This window comes from Triturus cristatus, chromosome 7 (assembly GCF_964204655.1).
Source record: "Triturus cristatus chromosome 7, aTriCri1.1, whole genome shotgun sequence".
In the NCBI taxonomy this organism is placed as follows: domain Eukaryota; kingdom Metazoa; phylum Chordata; class Amphibia; order Caudata; family Salamandridae; genus Triturus; species Triturus cristatus.
The window spans coordinates 516,392,288-516,417,589 of record NC_140590.1 but is presented as its reverse complement, the minus strand read 5'-3'; the positions used below and the strand labels follow the sequence as shown (position 1 = coordinate 516,417,589).

Below are 25,302 nucleotides of genomic sequence, written 5' to 3'. Positions count from 1 at the left end.
CTTTATGCCACTCTCCACGCCTGTGCCACACGCTTGCTTTCTTTCTCTCGCCTCCCTCCTCTCAGGGTCTCTCTCTCTCGCTCTCTGTCTCTCCTGCCAGGTTCACTCGCCGCCCGCATCAGTCAGGGCGTCCGCCCTCGCGGCCAGCACTTTAACAGCGGCACAGGAGAGGCGACCCAGCGCTTACACGGGTGAGACTACGTCACGACACCCCATCTTCTCCTGTCTCGCGCTTCTCTCACCGCTTCTCTTTCGTACTCTCCCCAATGCCTTCCTTGCCTTCTCCCCCACGCGAAGCTCCCACATTATCCCTGTCATCTCTGTACCGTTCCCTCATCACATTTATCCTGTTCTATGCCTTTTTTCCCCAATGTCCTCTCCCGACTGCACTGCCCCCATCTCTCTGACCCATACCACGTCCCCTGTCCACACGTTCCCTCTTTCCCGTGCCCATCTCCCCAGTAAGCGCTCCTGGTGTGCCCCTTTATCGCCCTGCCCTGTCTCCTGGATAAAGCACATGGCAGCGCCAGATGTTGAACTCTCCTCCACAGGGCTGCAGCGCTGAGAGCCGCCCCCAAGTCTCTTCCGCACCCACTCGCCACTTTCCCCCCACTTCCCCAAACGGTAGACCGCGGATCGATAAAGGAAATGTTCACAAACCTTCAAAGTCGGAGATGATGCCCTCCAAGTGCGCGTTGACGGCCGGATCGGACATCTTTCTCACCCTCTCTCGGTCCCAAGACAGAAAAAAAAGTTTTAAAAACAGTCTCAGAGAAGCAAGAACGCCCACACTTTGATTACGTCCGCGAACGTTTTCTCCTTTTTTCTCCTCCCTTTTCTCGTTGCCGCTTCGCAAAAAGTGATATAATAACTCAAAAGAAAAAAAGAAAGCAAAACATCGGGGTAAAAAAACAGGAAAATCCCAGATCAGGAAGTGACACGGGAGGCGCGCCCGATGACTTTTGGGCGCACGGGCTGCGATTGTTTTCTAATTTCTATTTTGGGTCGCCGCGCACCCCCCGTCACAGGCGCGAGCCGAGGCGGAAGCCCCCTGGAGGCAGGGGTGGGCTGAATGAATGGAAGAGAGAGAGGAGAGGGGCTCTCCTCTCATTACGCATGGACACACGCAGTCACACACAGACAGATCGCATTCGGCGAGGGGGCTGCCCACCCTGGGCCTCCCTCCCGCCCTCAGGCGCCCCCACCGCTGCCTGCACATTGGCTGACACACACGCCCGTCACGCCGAACTCACTCCTGGATAAAGCAGGGAGCCACACAGAGGAGGCAGCCCGGGCTGACTTCAGCACTTTTGGGGAGAGGCGAAAGAAGCTTAAAAAAGCCCAGGAGAAGCACGATCTTTGCGTCCTTAAACCTCGCCTAGGGATGTCCTCTGTTCGAGAGCAATGAGATCCGGCATGAACCCCAAAATATACAACGTGTGCGTAAACACAGAAGCTGGAGCTGGGCACCCCTAGCCCTTGCATATGGGACTTTGCACACAGAACTGGAGTTCCCAGGCCATGCTCACCTGGGCTCTAGCACCCAACTTCTCTAGAGGGGAAACGAGTCCATGAGCCTCTCGATACAGCAGACTCTACAGCACATCAGCAACAGCTGTTGGCGCTCAGCATCATCTAAGTTTGGGTGTCAAACCCAAGACAGCATTTAGAGGGCACCATAACCCGTGGGTTGGATGTCACCGGAAACGCAACAGGGCAGGACAACGACAGAAGCAAGGGAAAGAGACGCTATCCAATCCGCTGTGGCACTGTGCCAAACACCCTCTCATACAGGTGGTCATTCCACCATTCACTCCCTCTTCCAGAGGCATGTACCATTCATTAAGTGTGGTTCGTTTAACCTAGGGCCTACCATTCTTTTTTATTGTAAATCTTTTTAATAAGTTTTCATCAATAGTACGAACCATGAAAACTATAACAGGGTGAAGACGTGAAGTAATGGTCCGAAACGTTTCCAGGACACAATACACATTCTCATCAGACAGAGCAGATGGTTAGACTGGACGCCCCAGTAAAACAAAGGAGTTATGGACACAGTATGAATCTATCGCCCCCCCATCTCCCGATATAGAAAGACAACCCGAAGATACATGTACAAGGACTGAGGTGAACGTCCACCTGAGTCCTTCTTGTCTCTGCTGCAGGTTTAGTTCATGCCTCGCAGTTCTCTCCATGGGCCCCACACTTTTTCAAATTTCTGAGAGCAACCTTGCGTCTTACATTGTCTGCCTGCACACATCAGGCCATGTTTGCTAAGCATTGCTCCGTGCTCGGGACCTCCAAGCTACCCCACAGTCTAATATTGTCTCTCCTGGCGACCATGAGGGCCACACTGCGCTGTACTAATGCTTAGTTGGGCAAGAGCTGCTCCCACTAGATGCCCAACGTCACCCCCAGTGGGCCAAACTTCAGGGTCTTCTTCCCCATAGCAGTGAGATCTGGAATCTCACTTGTGACCAGACTTGCTGCATGGGAATCACAGTGTGTAGGAGCGTACTAGAATGGCCAGGATGGACTACACTCCAGCCCCTTGTTGTACCCTATTGCGTTTTATTACAAATGCGTACACGGAAGAGTTGAGGGATGGACATTCGCTAAAAACACATTGGTGTTGTTGAAGAAATAGTATACTACAAGGGACTTAAGTGTAGTCCGCCCTTCACATAATTAAGAGCGGAACATGTGTTAAAGAGCTGGGATATCATTCAATGTTGCATGTTCATCATCTGTAGTGACTGATTACAGTAACCTTCCAAAAATAGTGGTCTCTTGGAAAACCTTAAGAAATTCCCAGGGATTTACTCTCCAGGTAAACTGAGAATGCCATACAGCAGAGGACTTAAAACTGTGGGGCATGACCCTCTGGCAGGGCCGGACTGGACGTAGCGGGCACCGGGCAATCCCCCGGTGCGCTGCACGGTTTTGGGCCCCTGGGGGCCGTTTTTGTTACAGGGCCGTTTTTACAGCATAGCTGCAAAATCGGGCCTGTAACAAAATCGGCCGAAAACCGGCCCTGGCAAAGAGCTCGGCGGCTCACCCCAACCCCCCCCCCCCCACCCACCCCCCGCCACCCGGCCAAGCACTTTGCCAGGGCCGGTTGTCAGTCCGGCCCTGCCCTCTGGGTGGCTGTGGATGTGTCCCCGGGGGTGGGGAGAGAGGGGATGCAAATGGATCTGCAATTACATGTAAATGAAGAAAGCCTGGAAGCTCGAAAGGCCTGTTTCTGATTTCTGTACTATCTTCATTTACATGCAACAATGAAAGGCCATAAAACAAGTGTGAGGATGGTACTACTGAGTGGCATGGGGCGTGGTCAGTGAGTGTGAAGTCAAAGACACGGCTAAAAAAAAGAAAAATATTCAGCATTTTATTGCTTTTGTTTCCCCCTCTGGTATAAAAAACATTCACACACTTCAAATGAAAAATAAATGCAAGTTAAACTAATCAAAGGGAAATATACTCTTTTTCCTTATGAAACCTCAGTTGGCTAACGTGATCACTGCAGATGTCTTAGTGTGTGACCAGAGAGGCACGTGACATAATTAATCTTGATTGGTTCAGTGAGGAATAGTGACTTTTTTATAGTGCTACAACGTCCCAATCTGTGACAGAACGCACTGTGACTGCCATTATTTTAAAACTGTATAAAACAGGCTGCTGCACAATACTCTTTAAGATCAAACAAGTGCTTTAAAAATATACATTTTAGTCATAAGCATTCAGACTGTATCTAGTGTAAGTATTTTTATATGTGTCTATTAAAAGGGTGCACTCCTTTAATGGACAGATATATTACAACTCGGAAAGGATAAATATTTGTCACCATGAAGCTGAGGGACTCCATTAATGAAAAGTTATACTGGCTCCAAATCAGCCTTTATATTTGGTGATTAAGCATTGCACACGTTTACATTTCTTTAAGGTAGCAGGCACGTTGGTGCGAAGGAATATTTATTCTTTAGGTCTCGACGGTTTCCCAGCGTAGGAGCCTCCCCACCCTCTGGGAGTGGGCACTGGACCCCGGTTATGGCAGATGTGCTATGAAAAAGAACATGGGGTGCATTTTCCTTGCTAGCATTAGGGCCCAGTTCTCCATTGTTGTGCACGGAACAAGACCCCAGGCAACAGGGGAAGGGGGTTGGGGGCTTAAATGTGCTTTTTTAATGTTTCTTTTTACACAAAGCGGCAGAAAGCCTGCTTTGCACATCTCACCAGGAAGTAATGGCCCTGTTGAGTGGGCAGAGTAGACAACCTGCTTCGCAGAACTATAGGTATCATTGGTGCTGCAGCTGCATTAGAAGCCCAGGGCATACTTGCTGTTCCAGTGTTTCTTTGAGCCTTGGAGCAATCGGCCAAGGGAGGGAAAAACTGAAGCAGAGGAGACACCTTGATTTGGGCGTCAGAGAGTGAGAGGGACACTGAGAGATGGGAGGGACAGGGGCGATGAGAGATGGGAGGGAGAGGGACGCTGAGAGATGGGAGTGAGAGGGACACTGAGAGATGGGAGGGAGAGGGGCGATGAGAGATGGGAGCGAGAGGGATGATGAGAGATGGGAGGAAGAGGGAGGGTGTGAGATGGGAGCCCATGTTAACAAATGTCAGAGGCGACAGCAAGGCAGTGCCTATCATTAGTGAAACAGGTGCAGTGATACTTTTGCCCAGGGGCCTATTGCATCACAATTATGAAGGTTTTACAATAAAAAGATGTGGGCATGCGGGCTCATTTTCCTTTCTAGCATTAGGGCAGATGGTGCCCTTGGCGCAAAAAGGGGGGGCAGCATGCAGTAGCACATTTTCTTTCAGAAAGAAAACAAACTTGTTTCGGACTTGAAGTGATGGTCAGACACGGCAGGAAAGGAGTGAAAGAAGAGGAGCTGGCCTGCTTTCAGGGCTACAACCATCATTAATGCACCGTGTGGTGTACATTGGGGTCCAAAGCACCCCAATTGTGGGCAGTAGTGTATTTGGTAAATTCTGTTCTTGTTTGATCCTGTTGATTTTTTATAAATTCCACATTTAGTATGGATTACGAGCTATAGAAATGAACCCCTGAAATGATCTCGTGATCCCCACCCTCAGTGAACTCCCATCCCGCTCCCAAATCCTTGCCATATAGTTTTAGAGGAGGGTCCAACTTCAAAACATTTTGCTTAGTGGCGCTCAGAGCAAAGATATTTGAAGACCTCTGCCCATGAGGTTGTTTCAACTGTTACTGGATAGAGTGGATCGTGTGGTTCGAAATGTACCGAAAGTCATACAGCATCACTGCTGATGGTATAAACAGTCAATACCGTATGAGATTGTATTGGGAAGGAAATATCCATAAAGTAGTCCTGAGGAAGGTGGTTGTTATAAGTTATTTCCACATAAACGTGTTGACGAAAATTGAAGGCATGATCTACGGTGCACTGGTGATCCTTATATGTTATAGATTTAATTCATGGCCACCTAGAGATGTGTGGATTTTTGGGAAAGACTCATTTTCTTGTCTAAAAATGTCTCTCTGTTTTATATTTTATATATGTGGTTTTTATGTGTATATGTCTTTATGTATAAATGTGATATTAAAAGGATATTTGTATCATAAGCAGATTAAAGCCAAATATATATTTCTAATTTGCTGTGGTATTCAGTCGTCTCGTGTTTTAAAATATGCATGTTGTGTATAGATTGTGCATAGAGTGTTTGCTTGTAGTTATAAATCTTGCCTAGGGAAATCTTTCTGTTTGGTTTACACAACCCTGTTCTCTTGGTGTGAGGGATTTTCTCTCGTTAACGCCTTTAGCTGAGATGAAAAGCAACCTACCACAGCCCTACACCCTGGCATGCTTGTATGTGTTTTGTCGTGACACAATAATTATTGGGAGCTCTTAATGAGGGATGCTGGATTTAAGTTACAGTGGTAAACCAAAGCATGCAGCATGGTTAACTAAATTATGCAGTCAGGAAAGGCAAATTAGGCAACAGGGAAAGACAAATTTAGGCACATATAGAATTATAGGTAAACTGCAGAGCACTTTCTCCAACATTCTCAAATGGCTATTTGTACATTTTAGCAAACTGATACAAAAGGGATTCCAACACAGTTAAAAAATACATAGAGCACGGTTGCCAGATCGTATTCAAGATCATATTCACTAACAAATAACTATTTTGTCTTGTTTAGGTGCACGGATCAACCTTTTATTAACAACCTCCTTTCGGACTTCCAAAGTAAAATACGATGTGAAAGTTATATCCAGTGTCGCAATCCGTCGAAAACAAGCCTATATGCACACGCGGAAATGTAAGCCTGGCCTCGCTGCGGTCTAAGACGCGCATTTAGAGCTCTTTGTTTACCCGGTGTACTCTGGGGGGACCTCTATGAACCTGCCCTATCGTAGGTTGCATTAATAATTAGTATAGATGGGCCTCACTAGAAGTCACTATGGATCAGTGCACCTTAGAGGAGAGGCGGTCTTCTTAAGTCAGGATGCCCACTTAATTAACTTCTGTTTTGAGAACAGTATATTTGACACATAAACGAATATGCATTAATAGTGAAACACAGTTTCATGACAAAGACGTGCAAATTATTTCCAATCCGCCTGAATTACATTTCCGAATTTGAGGCGTTTGTCTCCTGCTGCTGCAGAACCCTTTCCGCCAGTCCCTACAATGGCTCTTACACTATCTCTGCAAGTTGTCCCCCCTTCATTCCTGCAGAACACAATAAACAACGGACAGGTGAACAGTGACCCTTTGTAAAAGTCTAATGTTGCCTCGTTGTGCGCCACTTTTTAAATCAATAGACGTGGTTAGTTAGAAATATGTCTTTTTGTTAAAATCTGCAAACTATGCTGCCCGCTGTAGTCAGTTCAGTTCAGTTCAGTTCATTTCTGTAGTCACAAGCAGGAGGCACGGTTTCAGATTTTTCCCTTGGTCCTGCTCCTAATATAGAGCTGAATGATACAGAGAGAGACAGTTCTGCCCTCACCCTTTGAGCCCCAAATACCAGTGCCTGAAGCTGCATTGGAGCAAATTTGCCCTCTCTGCAGCTTGTAGCCGAGATCTTCAAAGTCAATGGGTGCTAAGAGGGACCAGGGAATTGTAAAGTTGTGTGAAGTCATGAAAATCAGAGTGAAGACTCACAAATAAATGCAGAATAACAATACCTACGTCACCAATACAATCACTTTATACCCTAAAGCAATTCTCTATGTACGGTTAGCTCAAGTGTACCAATGCAACAGTGCAAGACCAATATTGCTTCATTAGTCAGAGTGCCCAAATGAATTTGCGGATACTTTAAAAACTGCCTAAAATGAAAACACAAATTTGTATGAACAGTGAAACAAAATACTCTCATGCCTAAGAAGGAATCATTATTTCCACCATGTATACATTTTAATCAGACTGCTAGGGTTTTAGGTTTCTCATAGAGACAGCTTTAGCCTTCTGTTGTAAAAGGTCTCTTTTGCATAATAAAGTATACAAAGAGTGGACTTTGGGTCAGCCCCCTTGCTCGTGATTGGAATGCTTTCTAGTCTGTCTCATTTCTCTGCTCTCTATTTGATGGCTTGTGTTTGTCCTACCTTGGGCATTGTTGTTATATATTGTTTCTGAATGGATGAGTTTTCTTCTTATACTGCCAAGGCGAGGGGCAATTATTCACTCTATGTGAGTGCATCACTTCCACAGAATATCAATGGGCTTACTTTCAATTATGGGTCGATGAACTTGCCTCCCTAAACCTAGGCCTGGGTGGAATTCGTGGAGTTTCACTCCGCGGAGTTCTGCAGAGTTACCCGGAAAACTCAGCAAGATTCTGCAGAGTTCCACGAATGGCGGAGTTGTGGCACGTTGCACTGCTCTCGCTAATTTTTAGCGCTGCAAGCTTGTCCTATGCCGTAAAGTCAGCATGAACGGCACCACACGGCTTGCAAGAGGGGGCTGCTTATTACTGCCTCTCGAGCAGATTTTCCACTCGAGCAACAGCTTTAACACTGCGAGCGATATGCGACCTGTTGCGACGCCCGTGTTGAGACATCTCACCGGAAGGTGGTCTAGTGCTTGATTTTCTTGCTTGTGCTCACCAACCTACCATCGGCAAGCCGAGTGAGAGAAAAAACTCCACCACGAGGCAGTTGACTGGGTTTTTTTTAAATGAAACTCCACACTCCGAGCGGAGTGGGTAAAATTCTGCAAACTCCGCAGGAGGAGCTGAGTTTACTGCCCACACCAGGACACCCCTGCCTAAACACTTTCCTAACCCTCCCTAAATCGATCCCATTCAGTAGTAAGTACTCTGCTTTTTCCAGCTACTTCCCCATGTCCCTCCAACATTTACTTCTAAGTAGTAAACTTACATGTGTGAGGATCTCCCCATCGAAATGATAGGAGAGGTATAGATTTACACTCATAGGTTTGTAAAATGTAAGCCGCACTACTACTTTATCTACTACAAAATGCAATTTGTGAATCGGATTTCTGTATATGGAATTACATATGAGTTCTCAATTTTTTTTGCTTTGTTTTTATAAGAGCCTTTTTTATCACCGCTCCCCCCTGCAGCAGCAGCCAACGTGACCTTTTTTTTCTAGCTCACTAGTAATTTATTATTTCAATATGGATGACAACCATTTTTCTAACAGCAGATTAATAATACATGTGTCTGTTCCTAAAATATACAAGCAGTGACAAAGCCAGCAGCCTTGCACTGCAGGCAAGATCCGTTGTCACGCTGCGGGGCGTGAATCAGCCCGGGGCTCTCCTCTCTACCTTCCGGGTGCGCATCAGTACCGTGCGGCATCCCGCAGTCTACCTTGCAACGTCCCGCATTGTGTCGCGGAACGCTCCTCGCACTCACCAAATACCTGGGGGTTCATGGTGGCAGCAGCAAAGGCCCATTCTTTATTTTGCTGCGTCGGTCAGTCAGGAGGTATTCTTCTCACTGGCGGCCATGAAAAAATAAAGGACGAATTGGTGCATTCACCTATCGAAGATACCATGGCAGCGTTAATGGATCTCACTTTGTCCGTTAAACACTGCTTCAATGAATGAAGGTTTGAGATTCGCAAGACTAATGCTCAGCAGCATCCAGGAATGCTGCGCCTCAATATTCGCAGGGCGGCTACATTCCTTCCTAAACAAGCATTGGCATTGTCAATAGGTCTCGCCTTTGGGACCGTATAAGTGTTTAGCCATGCAACAGTCGATGTTGTTGCACCAAGGATTTTGTGCTGGATAACCAGACACGTATAAGGTCCCAAAGGCGAGACCTATTGGCTATGCCAATGCTTGTTCGTTTTCTCACCTTTATACTTTTAGTATATCTTGCATATGCTTCTTGCATTTGTGAGTGTTTTATTTTGGAAGGATACGTGGATGAATCTACAAATTAGTGGGTGAGTGAATGCATCAGTGCAACTGCTGGGTGACAGAGTATCTGAGGTATTGAGTAACTAAACTCACCGATAACGAAAGAGAAACTTTCAGGATCGTCCACTCATAAGCCAGATCTAAATACATTGCCAATACTTTTTAATATGTGATCGTCTATAACTTAGATAACTTTTCAACTAATTGTTTTCACACTTTCGTCTTGATGGTTTTCAGCATTCCTTACTCAATACAGATAATAATAATGCTAGCATACTTTATAGGCATGCCAAAGAACAAACAGAATTATAGGTTCTTGGAAAAGTTTTAAATAGTAATTTATGCTCTTTAAAGGTGGCCTCTCGGTCTCCTAACAAGGTCCGGCACGACCGCTCTAGAGCAGGAATCCAAGAATCACATACCGGCCCCGGAGGCGTAGAATTGGTAGCGAAACTACAGCAAAAGGCTAGTCAGTGGTGCTGAAATATAGCGGCATCTTGAAAAGGAAGTATTACACCAGTGTTTCAAATATTTTTGGTCAAAGTCCAAGTAATTTATTTCTCGTAGGTTAAGAAGGACTTATTAGTAAATTGAATTACAATAAATAATTTATAAAGATATAATTGAACAGCGATGTCTAATTTTGTATTAAAGTTTGTTATAAATAATTTTGTCTAGAAACGCACCATTGTGAATACCTGTCACACAGTTTATTAAAAAGTCGCACCTTTTGATTTACTATATTTTCTCTTGAATAAGAACGAAAGACACAAGCTTTAACATGGCCGCTTTGTTTACTAAGGCGTGAATTCGGGCACTGGAACGTCTGGCACGCTTGTCTTTCTTCTATGTCCGTGGCTGAAGGCCGAGTCAGAAGGGGGAATAGAGTCTGTCTGGGCCGGAGATATTGGGGTGCTTATGGCAGCTGGGCTCCTTGCAGGTCCTGTGTTCTGACCCGGAGTGGCTCCAGTCCACGCCCCCATTATGGCCGACCAGTCGGTACTTCTACTGAGAAAGCAGTTGGCAGGTGACGTGCCCGGTCTTTGTGTGAGAGCCTGGGTGAAAGAGTAGACATTTCGGACGGTATTCATGGTATGGGGGAGCGGGCTGCATTGTGGTCTCGGTCATTGCCACTTCTTGCCATTAGACACCGTGAGAGTGCCACGGCAAACTGACCCGTGTCCGAATAAAGCATGTCAAAACTATACTGATCCGTGGCCCCTAGAGAACAAGCCGAGTAGGGACCCGTAGAGTACTGACCTTTAACCTTCCTCTCTTCTGGCTCCGTAAGAGTTTGCTGCCCTCTGATCCCCCTACCCATATTAGGACATGGCGAATTGTAACTTTTGCTGACACCTCCCAAAGTAGCATGCGAGGTGTAACCGGCTTGTGTGGTTCGATAAGATATACCGGGACATGTGCGGTTGTCCCTATGACATGTCAGGGGTTGGGGTTTCCGGTGTGTTGTGACACCCTGTTCCCAACAGGACAGGCCGGGGTTGCGATGACCTATAAAACTCCCAACGGAACTTGTGTGTTTTACAGTGATGGGGACGGCGATTTAACAGTGAAAGTCGAGCCAAGGGTCTGGCTTCAATCTTCGACCCCGTGCACGAGCCCAACCCTGAAAATATTTGCTACGTCAATCATGTGCTACAAACAAATAAAATATGATGAAGTCTCTTCATAATTCAAAAAGTGATTTTTTTAACACGTGTAAGCTTCGACATTAATAAGACACATTGTAGCACTGCACTGAGAAATACTTATTAAAAGTGATAGTTTTATACAACTGGTAGTCGGAACTCACATATTCAAAGTGGTTTCATACACAACAAGCACAAGTGCGCGCGGCATGGGGGGGAGAGGAGGGGGCCTGCGCGATTCACTTGCTGGTGCGAGCTTCTGGCGGCGCGATAATTGATAACATATGGCGCCAGCCGCTCGCTCCCGCAAGTGAATCTCCAGACGTGCACGCGTTGCCACTGAAGGCAATGAAACGCGTGCACGTTTTTGGCTGAAACGCAAAAGCGATCGCTAAAGGTCTTTTGCCTATGCAGCGCATGCGCGTTGCGTAGGCGAGACCTAAAAACGTCCTCCTTCCGGAGACGAGCCTATGCAGATTGGATTGGCCTAAAGGTCGAATGAGAACACAGAAGGATCCATGGGTTATGTTTATACTATGGCTCCCCCTGCCATCTGATTCTTAATTGTTCTACTCATCCTCAGACGCCTCTGGGAAATGCCAGTTCACGTCCTGTGAGAGGAGAGGGAGGAAGAGATGGTCTGAAATTCCTTTTATTAGTTCTTCAAAGGAACAGTCACCTTCTCCTTTTCTACTGCCCATGCACCTAGAATTACCTAATGGACAAGATGAGAATGTATTAGCCTTATTAGACTGCGGGGCGAGTGGAATCTATCTGGATGAAAGATGGGCTGCAAAGAAACACCTACTCCGAGTTCCCAAGGAGTTCCCAAAACAAGTGCATACAGTTGACAGAACTCCGTTAGTCTCTGGACCAGTTCAGGAAATGACCACTTACTTACGGTTATCTTTTGGAAAGCATCAAGAGTGTTTATCATTCGACCTCATTGCTTCTCCCAACCATATCATCATATTAGGAATTCCTTGGCTGGTCATACATAATCCCTACATCAACTGGGAAACAAGAACCATATTCTTGTCCTCTCACTTTTGTCAACAATTTTCATATGTGTCTGGAAGTTACTGGACACCCAAGGAGATGCAAATGGCCAAGGACAGTGGTTCCCAAGCATCCCTTGACCAATCGGGGAGGGGGTTGCGATGGTAGCAAGGCCTCGGTAATACTCCCATTTTAATCCCTGAAAACAATTGGGATAAAGGTATGGAGAATAGTGTGTGCAATGCAAGGATATGCCTACTCTCTCTTGTCACAATATTTGTGCGCCCTCGGGCCATGCAATAACTGTTTCTGTTTGCGCGCGCTCAGCATGGAGCTGGACAAATCCCGCCAAACCTAAACGGGGGCAACTGGGGTGATGCGGAGCACAGTTTGGTAATTACTGCTAAAATAGACTCTGCTCACCAAGTGTGACCGTGGCACTCCTGGAGGTTTTGGAGGCGCACTGGGATGCCACAGCACACAGTTTGGGAACTACTGAGCTAAGATAAGGGATTGATACAATGGGGCAGATTTACTAAGATCCATGCAGTGCAATGATGCATAAAAAGCTGCAAAAGGTAAAAAAATGGATCAATGTCATATTTATGATGATATTAACAGTGAAACAACATGGCAGTAAGGTATGCACCGAGAATATCGAACCCACAATATCAGTGGAACATAATATCAGGGACAAAATATTGGGAAAAAAATATTGGCATGTAAGTAAGTCTTGATTTTCTATAACTAACTCCACATATATGTACCTACTCTGTACATATATCATCATGGTATGCAGATGTAGAGTTAGGAATCGTAAATCTATACTTCCCTATATGCACTTAGCTTTTGATATTTTGGCCCTCGCTATTCTTTCTTTGATATTCTTGCACCGCAGTATTGTTGGTGTCCATATTCAGTAGTGCAACCAGCAGTCACAAATTGCTAAATTGAGTTTTGCATTGTATCAGAGAGCACAAGTTATAATCCAGCACCAACTTTTTTAATTTATGCACTCAAAGGAAATTCTTGAGAACAATTGTCACTCATATGACTGCCCTATGATGACAAAAGCGACATTTAATATGTTCTGACTCATGGCCATGTTATGTACCTATTTCCATTTGGCGTTAGATTTTTATACAGCACTAGGCACTTCTACTTTGGGTGAATTTTGCAGTGTGGAATAGGATGAAATCCTATTGCTGTTTGTGGTGTTTCGGCATTAACGTTTTTATACATAATCGAGTTTTTTGCAATAGTTGATGCAATACTTCTTTACGCTTGTCATGACTTCAGACACAAATATACTATGTGCACAAAAACTAATCTACACTGCCAATTACACCAAGTTCTGTCACAAATTCTTTTTGAGTTCTGTGAATACCTGTCCAATGCTAAACGATAATATATCTGGGCCCACGAGTGCCAACCAGCCTGTTGGGTGCTAGAACCTCTGCTACAGAGTTAGAGAAGCGGTCAGCAGGGTGCGCTATAAAAATAACGCTGTAATTATTATCATTATCACTGTGAGACAGCAAAAAGGGAGGAATTGTCTGAGAGAGCTGTGACTAACCTGGGGCAGGAATTAATTGTGCAGATAGGGATATGGCACCACCAGGGAGCTCTTGGCACAAGGCACAGTGAGTGGAAAGAAACAACTTTTTAAACCTTAAATGTCAAAATATTTGTAGTAAAGCAAAGATTCCTTCCTGATGGTCGTCTACTGTTTAATGCCCTATGCTCAGCAACTGCAACTGCAGCACCCCTGGCTGGTTATAGCAGTGCACTGGGGTGCAGTGGTGCATAGTTTAGGAACTACTGGCCAGAGAAACTGAGTGCAGCACCATTAATGTCATACAGGAGGTACCAGACCATTACCAGGTGTATGCTGATGTAATCCAGAAGCCTAATGAAGTGACCTTACCACCTCACAGAGAATTTGACTGTGCCATTCCCCTTGAACCTGGAGCGAAGGTTCGAATAGGTAGAGTATATTCACTCATCAAACGTGAGAAATAAACCCTAAGAAAATCTTCAGAATGGTCTGATCACACAGTCTTTGTCTCCCGCTGGGGCATCTCTCTTCTTTGTACCCAAAAAGACTAAGGGTTTGTGGCCATGTATAGACTTTAGAGTGTTGAATAAAGTAACTATAAAAGATTGCTATCCCCTTCCTCTCATCAAGGACATATTAGGGTCAGTCAGAGGAGCACAGATGTTTACCAAGCTAGATCTTTGGGGAGCCTACCATCTCCTTCATATCAAAGAAAGAGATGAGTGGAAGACCACCATCCAAACACTCCTAGGACATTTTGAATATTGAGTTAGACCCTTTGGGATAAGTATTGCTCCATCCATTTTTCAGAGATTTATGGACAACGTGATCAAGCACTAAACAAATCAGACCATGTTGATATATTTAGATGGCATTCTTGTTTAGTCTGTAAATCCTGCTCTCCACCACACTCATGTCACTCAAGTTCTCGGTAGACTATACCAAAATAGTTTGTTTTGCCCCAAAATATGAATTTGATCAGTCTGAGGTAGAATGTTTGGGTTTCAGAATAAACAAGATGGGTATTGCCATGGATCCATAGAAAGTATCAGCGATTCTTGATTGGCCGTACTCTTTCTCTATTAAAGAAACCCAATGTTTCCTGGGGATGGCAAACTTCTATCACCAGTTTATTGAAAATGTTGCCAGCCAGCCTAGTCTAATCTCTCAAATTCTGAAGAAAAACAGTCTTAAATAGGGACTCAGGTGGACTGAAGGTGCCGAAAAAGCTTTTCAGAACTTAAAGATGGCTTTTACTCAAGCTCCCATCCTACAACACCCGACACCTCCCAAAAAAATCACAATTGAAGCCAATGCTTCTGATAGGGCTGGGGGTGCGGTTCTGCTTCAACAACAAGAAGACGACAGGTGTGAACATCCTATTTTTTGTCTATTACATGTTGTATCTGACTCCGAAAGGAACTACTCCATTCTTGAGCAATAACGTTTGGCTATGAAATTAGCCAGTAGTGAATGGAGACAGTTCCTGATGGGGACTAAGGAACCATTTGAAATCCGGACTCACCATAGGAATCTACAGTGCCTTCACAACCTGCAATGCTGAAACAGTCACCAAGCAAGATGTGCCTACCTTTTTACTCAATATGACTTTACCACCACCTCTACACCAGGTTCTCAGAACCTTGAGGCGGATGCTGTGTCATGACGATATCCTTAAAGTTCTAGTACCCTCCAACAAAATATCTAAGACCCACAATATATAATTGGGACAGCTCAATTGTTTTAGATAATGTCCAGTCAGGCTATGCATCTTTAACCAATGAAGACTGGGGCAATTTGAACAGTAAGATCTACAAACTATACAAGTGTTTTTTTAAGGAAAAGGCCATTTTTCTTCCCACCAAGAAAGTGCAAGTGGCGGGTTTCCAAATGTGTCATGATTCTACCATCGCCGTTCATCGAGGCTTTCAGACCACACTTGAACTAGGCCTCCATTTGTTTTGGTGGCCATCGGTACGAGAAGACATCGAAGTATATGTGACCTTCTGTCTAATCTGTGCACAAGCCAGCGCTACTCACACCAGGCCTGTGGAACTGCTTCAGCCTTCTCCGGTTCCTCCGTCACCGCGGCATACCATATCTACTGATTTTATTTCTTCTTTACCCCCATCTGTAGGTAACCGCATCATTATGGTGATGGTAGATTCATTCTAAAAAATGGCACACTTTACGGCTTTGAAAAAATTACCTACTGCAAAAGAGTTAGAGGAGATCTTCATGCATGAGATTTTTCGTCTTCATGGTTTTCCACAGATTATCATATTAGATCGAGGTCCTCAGTATATTTCATGATTCTGGAAATATTTCTGCAATTCCTTTCACATTGGGGTAACCCTGTCCTCTGAGATCAATCTGCAGACCAAAGGACAGACCGAACACATAAACCAAGGTCTTCGGCAGGATCTTCGCTGCTTTCACAATTCAACACAAAGTGACTGGACTACGTATTTGCCACTAGCCGAATTCTCCTACAACAATGTAGTCCACAGTGCCTCCAAGTTTACACCTTTCTTCTGTTTGTATGGCTATCATCCTAGAGCCTACTCTTCTACCTTACAAGGCTCTATTTCAGACCCAGCAGTTACCTTTTTCACATAACACCTCCAGGCAGTAAGACAAAATATCCATTCCAATTTACAAGAAGCCAAACAGAGAATGAAAATCTCCACTGATGCACTCCCGAGTCAGTCCCCTTCCTATCAGGAGAAAGATATGGTGTGGCTCTACTCTAAATATCTGCCCCACCGCTCATGCTGAGTGCTCCAGCACAGCTCAGAGATAGGCCTCTTAACCTCTGCAGCTCATGAGTGCGCCAGCATAGCCCAAAGAGAGGCCTCTCACCCACTGCAGCTCATGCTGAGTGTGCTAGCACAGCCCAAAGAGAGGCCTCTCACCCATTGCAGCTCATGCTGAGTGTGCCAGCACAGCCCAAAGAGAGGCCTCTCGCCCACTGCAGCCCATACGGAGTGTGCCAGCACAGCCCAAAGAGAGGCCTCTCACCCATTGCAGCTCATGCTGAGTGTGCCAGCACAGCCCAAAGAGAGGCCTCTCGCCCACTGCAGCCCATGCGGAGTGCGCCAGCACAGCCCAAAGAGAGGCCTCTCACCCACTGCAGCTCATGCTGAGTGTGCCAGCACAGACGAGAGGCCTCTCACCCATTGCAGCTCATGCTGAGTGTGCCAGCACAGCCCAAAGAGAGGCCTCTCGCCCACTGCAGCCCATGCGGAGTGCGCCAGCACAGCCCAAAGAGAGGCCTCTCACCCACAGCAGCTCATGCTGAGTGCACCAGCACCGCCCAAAGAGAGGCCTCTCACCCACTGCAGCTCATGCGGAGTGCGCCAACGCAGCCCAGAGATAGGCCTCTCATCCACTGCAGCTCATGAGTGCGCCAGCGCAGCCCAGAGATAGACCTCACCCACTGCAGCTCATGAGTGCGCCAGCACAGCCCAAAGAGAGGCCTCTCACCCACTGCAGCTCATGCTGAGTGTGCCAGCACAGCCCAAGGAGAGGTCTCTCACCCACTGCAGCCCATGAGTGTGCCAGCGCAGCCCAGAGATAGACCTCACCCACTGCATCTCATGAGTGCGCCAGCACAGCCCAAAGAGAGGCCTCTCACCCAATGCAGCTCATGCTGAGTGCGCCAGCACAGCCCAAAGAGAGGCCTCTCACCCACTGCAGTTCATGCTGAGTGCACCAGCACAGCCCAAAGAGAGGCCTCTCGCCCACTGCAGCTCATGCTGAGTGCACCAGCACACCCGAAAGACAGGCCTCTCACCCACTGCAGTTCATGCTGAGTGCGCCAGGACAGCCCAGAGAGGCCTCTCGCCCACTGCAGCTCATGCTGAGTGCACCAGCACAGCCCAAAGAGAGGCCTCTCGTCCACTGAAGCTCATGCAAAGTGCTGTACAGCCCAAAGATAAGCCTCTCACCCACTGCAGCGCATGCGGAGTGCGCATGTACAACCAAAAGTTAGGCCTCTAACCCACTGCAGCTCATGCTGAGTGCGACAGCGCAGCACAATGAGAGGCCTCTCGCCCACTGCAGATCATGCAAAGTGCTGTACAGCCCAAAGATAAGCCTCACCCACTGCAGCGCATGCGGAGTGCGCCAGTGCAGCCCAAAGAGAGGCCTCTCGCCCACTGCAGCTCTTGCGGAGTGCGCCAGGGCAGCCCAGAGATAAGGCTCTCACCGACTGCAGCGCATGCTGAGTGCGCCAGTGCAGCCCAAAGAGTGGCCTCTCGCCCACTGCAGCTCATGCGGATTGCGCATGTTACTCAGACCCCGCAGGTTACACCGGCGCGCGGTGGTCTGGCTCTGGAGTAACTTGAAACAAAATGGAAAGATGGCGCAAGGCGTGTTCCGCCGAAGTCCAACGGCCCCATTCTCTCCATCACAGTGAAACCACGTGTGCATCGTTATACAGCTGCTGAAGGAGCGCGAGCGGCGTTTTAAAAATGCCATGTAGTTTGTAACATTTTGCTTCTCCTTCTCCGCTTGTCTCGTGAAGGCATCACCCCCCTGAATTGAAAGGGCTAACACAGTGCTGGGTATTTTTTTTTTTAGCACATTCGACTTGTAGAACCCGCGGAAACACAGAGATAAAACCATCCTTCTGCGCGTGTGGGTGAAATGTGTGTCCAGTTTTAGGAGTACGACTGAAGACGCTATTTCCACCTGCCAACACTGCACTCGATCCTACAGGCTCCGGCGTCAGACCGCAGCGCTACCTCCCGAGCTGGCAGGGTCACGCAGCAGCAGACTATCTCCCACTGCACTCATCTTAAATGTGCAGGCCCGAGACAGCAGAGTTATCGTTAGAGGAGGCCTACGTTGCACGATAAGTAGTTTTCACCCACAGAGGCGTATCCAGGGTGCCATGACCAACCCACAAGATAGGAAACTGGACCCTTCCATGCAGCTGTAGTTGTGGCACAATTGCCCCCCTCCCCCCCCCCCCCGTGCAACTACTGTAGTTATTATAGCTAACCCTTGTGCATCTGAGACAGCAGAGGGGCGTGATGGAACTACCACTGGACTCCCGCGCGCGCTTCTCTGCAGCGCTTCGTCAGACGTCAGTACAAAGATGAGTGAGTGACAGTGGCCCGAAGCTCTTCTTAGGAGCCCCCCTCACGCCTCTTCAATCCACCGCCAGACACTTCCTGTCTCTTTATCTGACTCTTGCAGGTTCTTTTTCACCCCTGCTTCTCTCGGAGTCACGGATCTAGCTTTCTCTCCCTCCTCCTTTTTCAGTCTTTTTCCTTTTTTTCCTCTTTGGCTCTGGATGACAGTCTGATGATGAAAAGTAAAGGCAGCCCCCAATGATTTCCGTTGCCCACCCCCTGCACACATAAAGCATTGGGTAATGCAGCCAATCACATATCAAGGGGGGGGGGGTGTTTCTGATAAAGCTTAGAGATCCCAGACAGCAGCTAAAGGGTCGGCTCTGAACCCAACAGTCAGTGCGAACACTCCCCTGACCCTGACGCACGACACACAAGCAAGGACGAGAGGAAGGGGGCGTGCAGGTACGTGCATACAGCGAGGGCCCGTGAAGCCCAGTGAAATGGCAATCGTTGCACTAAATAGAAGGAATATGTCATTGTAGCTTGCATGCCATATTTACCATAAGCGGGTAAATGAAATACATAAGTTCGCTGTTTAATGATCTTGTAGTTGAATAAAATAAATATTTGATAACTCTATTGAAATAGAAAATGAAATGTAAAAGACATTTTTGGCTATCAGAAAGACCTTATACTCTCTGCCTATAAAAGAACCGTAGTGCAGTGCATCTCACAAGCTGGTAGTCAGAGCAGGGGCAGAGTCGATGATAGGCCGGGCTGAATGCCTCTGGAAGGTCAGTAGGACTGGGGCAGAGTCAGTAAGGCGGAGGTGGAAGTATTCCTGGCGAGTCAGTGCTTCTCGAACGTGGATTATACGACGTGCCGAAATAATGTGAAGGCCAAACCCTGTAAGGAGTGACAGAAGCCGCATTCTTCACCGTGAAATGCATGCGACGCTGCCCCCTGCCGTCTTGTGTCCGGTGACGTCGGCACAGAGCCAACTCGGCCAAGCCGGCAGAATCGGAAGCTGTGAGAATGCAGAATTTCAAGCACTGGCTGTACATCAGATCCGTATACATTACGGAACCTCTGCATTGAGTGTTTTGAAGGTAAAGATGTGGTGTCAGGTAGGCGCGCAACACCCATTGGACTCTCTCTCTCAAAATAAAAAAGTGCCGGGACTCAGTACCAGACAGTACTGGCTCATAAAAGTGCTGGTACTCAGTACCGGACAGTACCGGCCCATTTAAAGCACTGTGTACAGCCATCTTAAATATATATTTGTCAGTCTTAGAAGACGTATCTGAAGGAGGTCTAACAATAATAGGCGTTGTATTCGCTTCGCAGCTCATCAGTGTGACCGGATGAGTTGCTCGGAGACAAACAAAACTCAGCAAATGTTGAATGTCAAACCGCTCCAATGACACAGTGAGTGACAACTGTCGCTCCTGCTTTGTATCCTAAGCATTACTCTGCCAACAGTCTAAAGGGAGCCGAGGAGAGAGGCGCCTCTGCAGGGTACGAGTCGGGGGTACATGCAGGTGGACGGCATCCACCCACTTTTTTCACAGGGTGAATGCCGTCCACCCTGCCAAGAATTTGGGCCCCACTGAATAACGTGCTGAGCTCGTATTGGTGTAATTTCGAAATACCGGGACACTTTCAGCAGCTGTTGGGCCCATAATAAAGGCCGAATTTGAGGGGTCATCAGGTGGAGGAGTTCTGTTCCAGTCTCTTGGCTGGGAGCAGTTAGGCGCCTCACACCTTTGTTCAGTCCCTGTTTAAGAGATATGCATGCACTGTAAGAATGTCAGATGTGTTGGTAAGGGGCGTAACACAGGCCCCTGCAGCCCCCGCGGTGCGGGGGAACCCGAGCTGCAGGGGGCCCCCTCGGCACAGTACCTATACCTGAGCGCTCCGGAATAAATCAGGTGCCGGGGCCCCTCCGTGTTTATTGCAGGGGGGCCCCTTGAACTTTCGTTACGCCACTGGTGTAGGTCTTTTCAAGTATTTACCCAATGCAAATTGCATAATATAGAGCTTACTTCCCCTGATGAGGCGTTGAAATAATTTAAGTACCACTATTTTTTCTTATATAGCCCTACTCATTCCAATGCAGGGAGTCAGAGCACTTTACATCAACACGTGCATATTACATGTACAATAAATTATATAAGTTTTTGTAAATTAATGTTCGGGATGTGTTACATAAAACTGGGGGATTGCAAGGTGTAGAAGTCACATATTATCTTCCATAGCTCACTGTGCTGTTATCCTTGCAATGCGCTCAAACGTACACAGTCCTGCTAAGTATATATGCGAGGGCTTTAGATCTGATGTCACTTCTTGGGATGCCACTTCCTGTAAAGTTGTGGCTTGTGATGCCACTTTCTATGATGTCAATTCCTGTGATGATGTGTGATGTTGTGCGCCGTGATGCCATACGCCATGATGTCGTGCGCCCTGATGTCACTTGCATACTGCCAAACTAGGTCAGTCCCCCCACTTCTTTTTTTTAGGACTTGTGCCCTGCGCCTCTGTCATATGAATTTTCTTGTTGGGGAGGGGGGTGGGGAGCGGCATGGATTTGATGCTTGATTTTTGTTTTCGTTGCAAGCTGCAGTCTCTTCTGTTAATAACAAACACGCAGCCGCGTGTGGACACGCCATACCGGCCCCACCCCTCGCACACAGCGTTGTGCAATCTCAGATTCAGGCCAGTATGTCCCTTCTCTGCTCATGTACAGTGAGCAGATGTGGCCTGAGTTGAACTGCTTCCAGGATGCCCGGGACCCAATCCGGATTTACTTGGACACTTGAGAGCAAATCACGGGATTCTGAGCAAGTCAGTTCATCTCGAGCCTGACATTGTCAATGTGCACTATAATGTAAACACGCATAATGCACAGAGGGTTGCCTAGAATATTATCCCCTGCTTGGATTCGGAATTCATCAGCTACAATAAAATGCTTCTCTGCAGAGCGCCCTGCTGCTCCTGGCGCGAGGCCAGCGGGGCACCAAATACGGAAAATAAAGGGAACCCTCGCAAGGTTTGGCATCATGCTCAACGGGCCCAGCACTAAAAACAAGCATTGGCAAAGGGAACAGGTCTCGCCTTTTGGCTACCAATTCAGATTGAATTGGCATTGCCAACGATGTTTTCTGATGCTGTGTAGTATCAGCATAAAGAAATGCTTTCCTGATGGTTCGCAGCATTAGCAAAAAATACAGTAATAGGAAAAAGACCTTGATGCACATGCACGCGCAGGATGTTGTGGCGGCCCAGTGTTAGACATATGCGTGTGATTGTGTCGCCATGCATGTGTGCACATATGGCATGGCACTGCCACCTTTTTTTTTACTATTCAAAGACAGTAGACTCAAATCTTAAGACAATAAATATACAAACATCATTTGAACATATGCAAAATCGCATTTTGAAAAGTAGGCTGCCTGTGAAGAAATCAGCCCTACACCCTATGGAACCACTGTAGCTTTGTTGTTGCATCAGATGTCAGCATACTGTTGTTGTTTTTTTTTTTAAAGGACCGTGATAGGAGGAATAGGCTGTCAACAAGGGGGTGGGAAAAAAAGGGGAGAGGGCATGGAAGCAACAGAGGAGCAAGAAGTAGGGGAAGGGGCCCAAAAATTAAATAAACAAAAAAAACCATGGGGTTCTGGAAGATGCAGTGGGCTAACTGGGGGGAAGAGAAGAGGGAGAAATACGGAGAGTGCGAGGGTAGGTATTTGCAGGTGGGAGAGAGCAAGGAAGCACACGCACTTCCATGGGAGGTCTAAAAGTAAATGTAGTTACCTGAATGTGAGCAGTGGAAGATACAAGTCGCCCAATCAAAAGGATGCTCCACAGGAGGCGCGAACACACGAAGAGGAAGGAAAACCTTCAGATAAGAAGCAAACTGACGAAAGCCAAGGATTGGCAAGGAAGTAAGGATTGTATTGTCCACAATAGTCTTGACAACGAACAACTTACTGTCTGTAGGGAAGGTACAAAAACCATCCCCAGCAATGGATCGTCACAAGACTGGAGCATGGAAGGTTGAATTCATTGAACCTTGGCATGGGCATGAATATCGATTCGCCCAAAAAACTGTTGGCACATATGATATTAGAGTCTGATCGATTGTCCTACCCTTAGTTGCCTTCTCTGTGCTGCTGCAGAGAGAATAGTGGAAGGGCAAGAAAGCGTACATGGGCCAGAGCAGTGCTTAATTTGAGCCAGTGATTTCTGGTGCTCAGCACTGGTATTTAATTGGTATCACCAGCACTTATAACAGTCTGCTAAAAGGTGGCGCTCTTTGTCTAATTTAGAGATCAGCATAACAACAGTTGGTTATTAATTGAAAATACATCTAAAATGACTCCTTCCTGCTATCCAAGCTATCCTATAGCTTTGGAGGCCTTGAATAGTCTCAACTGTCACACTTGTAGGTTTACATGGTTACTAATTATGTTAGTACTGTCACAGGCAGCACTGGCAGGGGCAATGGGTGGTGCACGAGGCAGTGGCCTCCTCACAAGGGCCATGGCACTTATCTTTTTACAAATTAAGCACTGGGTCTATAGAAATGTAATATAACAGTGTGTCTCAAGGATTGCAAGGTACGACTTCTTCACCTCCACCCAACAGCTTCTTCACAGCTGTCTCTGAGTTTTCTGCGGCGTTTATATTACATGAAGGTGGTTGCAGCACCAGAAATAGACCTGTCGCAGTGAGGTGGCTGCATTTGGAATGGAAGCTCATCAGGAGGGTTATGGGAGCCCTTACTACTGACCACATCTGCATGGAGTACATTACCAGCAGGGGGCTCCAGTCACTGGCCATCCCGTGACCTGAATCAGCCACTGGGAGTGTAAATCTGGATGAACCTCCAGGTCCCAGAGCAACTCTGTGAAGAGGCTGACTCCAGGATCTGCACATCACCGATGAAACAAGCAGTCTTTGGTTAGGAAAGGGCACCGCAGAGGAGCCAGGGATGTCCACATTATGTTGTTTGAAATCTCTCATCCTGCCATTTTTTTCCAAGTTCTCTGATCTTTCTCCTATTTTTTGTGTACATATGTTGCTCTAATCTAAGGGACCGCCTAGAAATGTAATTCAGAGTTCCCAGGTGCATCCCTTTTTTATTGTGGGGACAAGGCAGACCCCAAAAGTGTCCCCAAGCAATATGTTCTTTGGGATTAACATTAGAATACTGTCCCAACTACTACAAACCGATGACACAAGATGAAGCTTTATTCCAGCAACTGGAAAAGCTACACTGAACTGCTGGTGCTGCCTGTCTGCTTGCTGACTGCTAGTGCTGCCTAGGAGGGCTTCGCCAGTCATCCTACAGGGACAAGTGTGTCACACAGAACATGTTAACGCTCTCCTGAGACACCTCATTAGAGATACTGGAGAGAGGAAGCAGCAACCAGAAAGAGCAGGTGAGCTGCCCCTAGGCGCTGTGATCCAACATGGCAAGCGTACAGCCATCCAATCACGAGTCACCCTTTCCTACCGCGGGGACCACCTTTAACCACTCCTTGCGCAGGATAGCGTCTTCGCAGCATAGTCAATGCAGGGACTTGCCACCAGTACTGCCACATTTCCTGGTGCCTTTATCAGAATCCCCTTGACCTACCAGGCAGTCCAGTGGGCAGGCAACAGGCTGACCCTGCTCAGTGGATCCTGAACTCGTGAACGGAAGCCACAGACTTCCTCTGGTGAATTTTGCCTAATCTTGGTAGGAACTACAGGTTTTGGCCTTAGGGGTGAGATGAGGTTCACCTTCCACCCCTCATTGACAAGAGGAAAGTAGAACTCAAAATATCAGCTCCAGAAACCGACACTGACTCTAAAAACCAGTTGTGAGGTAGTAAGAGGCTCGGGGAACAATAAACCTATGGCCACAGCCATTATGGTATAGGACAAGTGGGCTTTTTCCAACTACAGTTGACATTGACATAACTTGATCCAAAGTTTGACTTCGTTTCTAAAATTACCAAGAAAGGAGTTAAAAGGTTTTGGAGAGGCTTAGTTGCCCCCGGGGGCACCATTTGACCGTGAAAAATATTTTTCTTCCTACATTGCTATAGGGCACCTCCAGAGATGTTAATGTTAAAGTTTCACCACTGCGGGCAGCCAGACCTGAAGCCATCTGTAGTGTTAAACTCTCACAGATTACACTGCTCATTGTTTTTTTCTGAGTACTATTCCTTTACTATTCCTTTATAAAAACCCTTGGAACAAAAATACCTAGAACCAGTCCATGAACTGTAGGAAAGAGCTATCCCTAAAAGATACATCTTGAGTTATCTCAAGAATGGTTTGAACTAAAGATTTGAGATTACCACTATCCTTTTCATGTCCTTAGTATAATATTTATTTCCAACTATATCCCAGCTATAGTTCTTATTTACAGAGAGTGTGTGTGTGTGCATGCATACGTGTGTGCATGCATGTTTATGTGTGCGCCCTTTCACATCACCTCCCACGATTTCGGAATTAACCTCTTCATCAAGCTGTCTAGAAGTCAACAAGGCTTGAAAGCCAAACTTTTAATCTCAGATTCAGCAACACATGAAGTCTCATGTATGTCAACCATATGTGGACCCTACAAGATCCGAGAAACGCC

At 46.8% G+C, this 25,302-nt stretch overlaps 1 protein-coding gene across 3 annotated transcripts in view; it reads right to left on the bottom strand.

The window, feature by feature from the left end:
• Positions 1 to 25,302, bottom strand: part of SEPTIN9 (septin 9) — an 844,294-nt gene that overhangs the window by 476,807 nt on the left and 342,185 nt on the right. Inside the window, exon 1 of one of the 3 annotated variants that reach the window (XM_085616878.1) lies at positions 661 to 986. The exons of the other annotated variants lie outside the window; for them this stretch is intronic. Coding sequence (XP_085473004.1) covers positions 661 to 715 — 55 coding nt within the window. The 5' untranslated portion in view covers positions 716 to 986. Of the gene's footprint in view, positions 1 to 660; positions 987 to 25,302 lie in introns of those variants that run through there. 3 annotated transcript variants of the gene reach the window in all.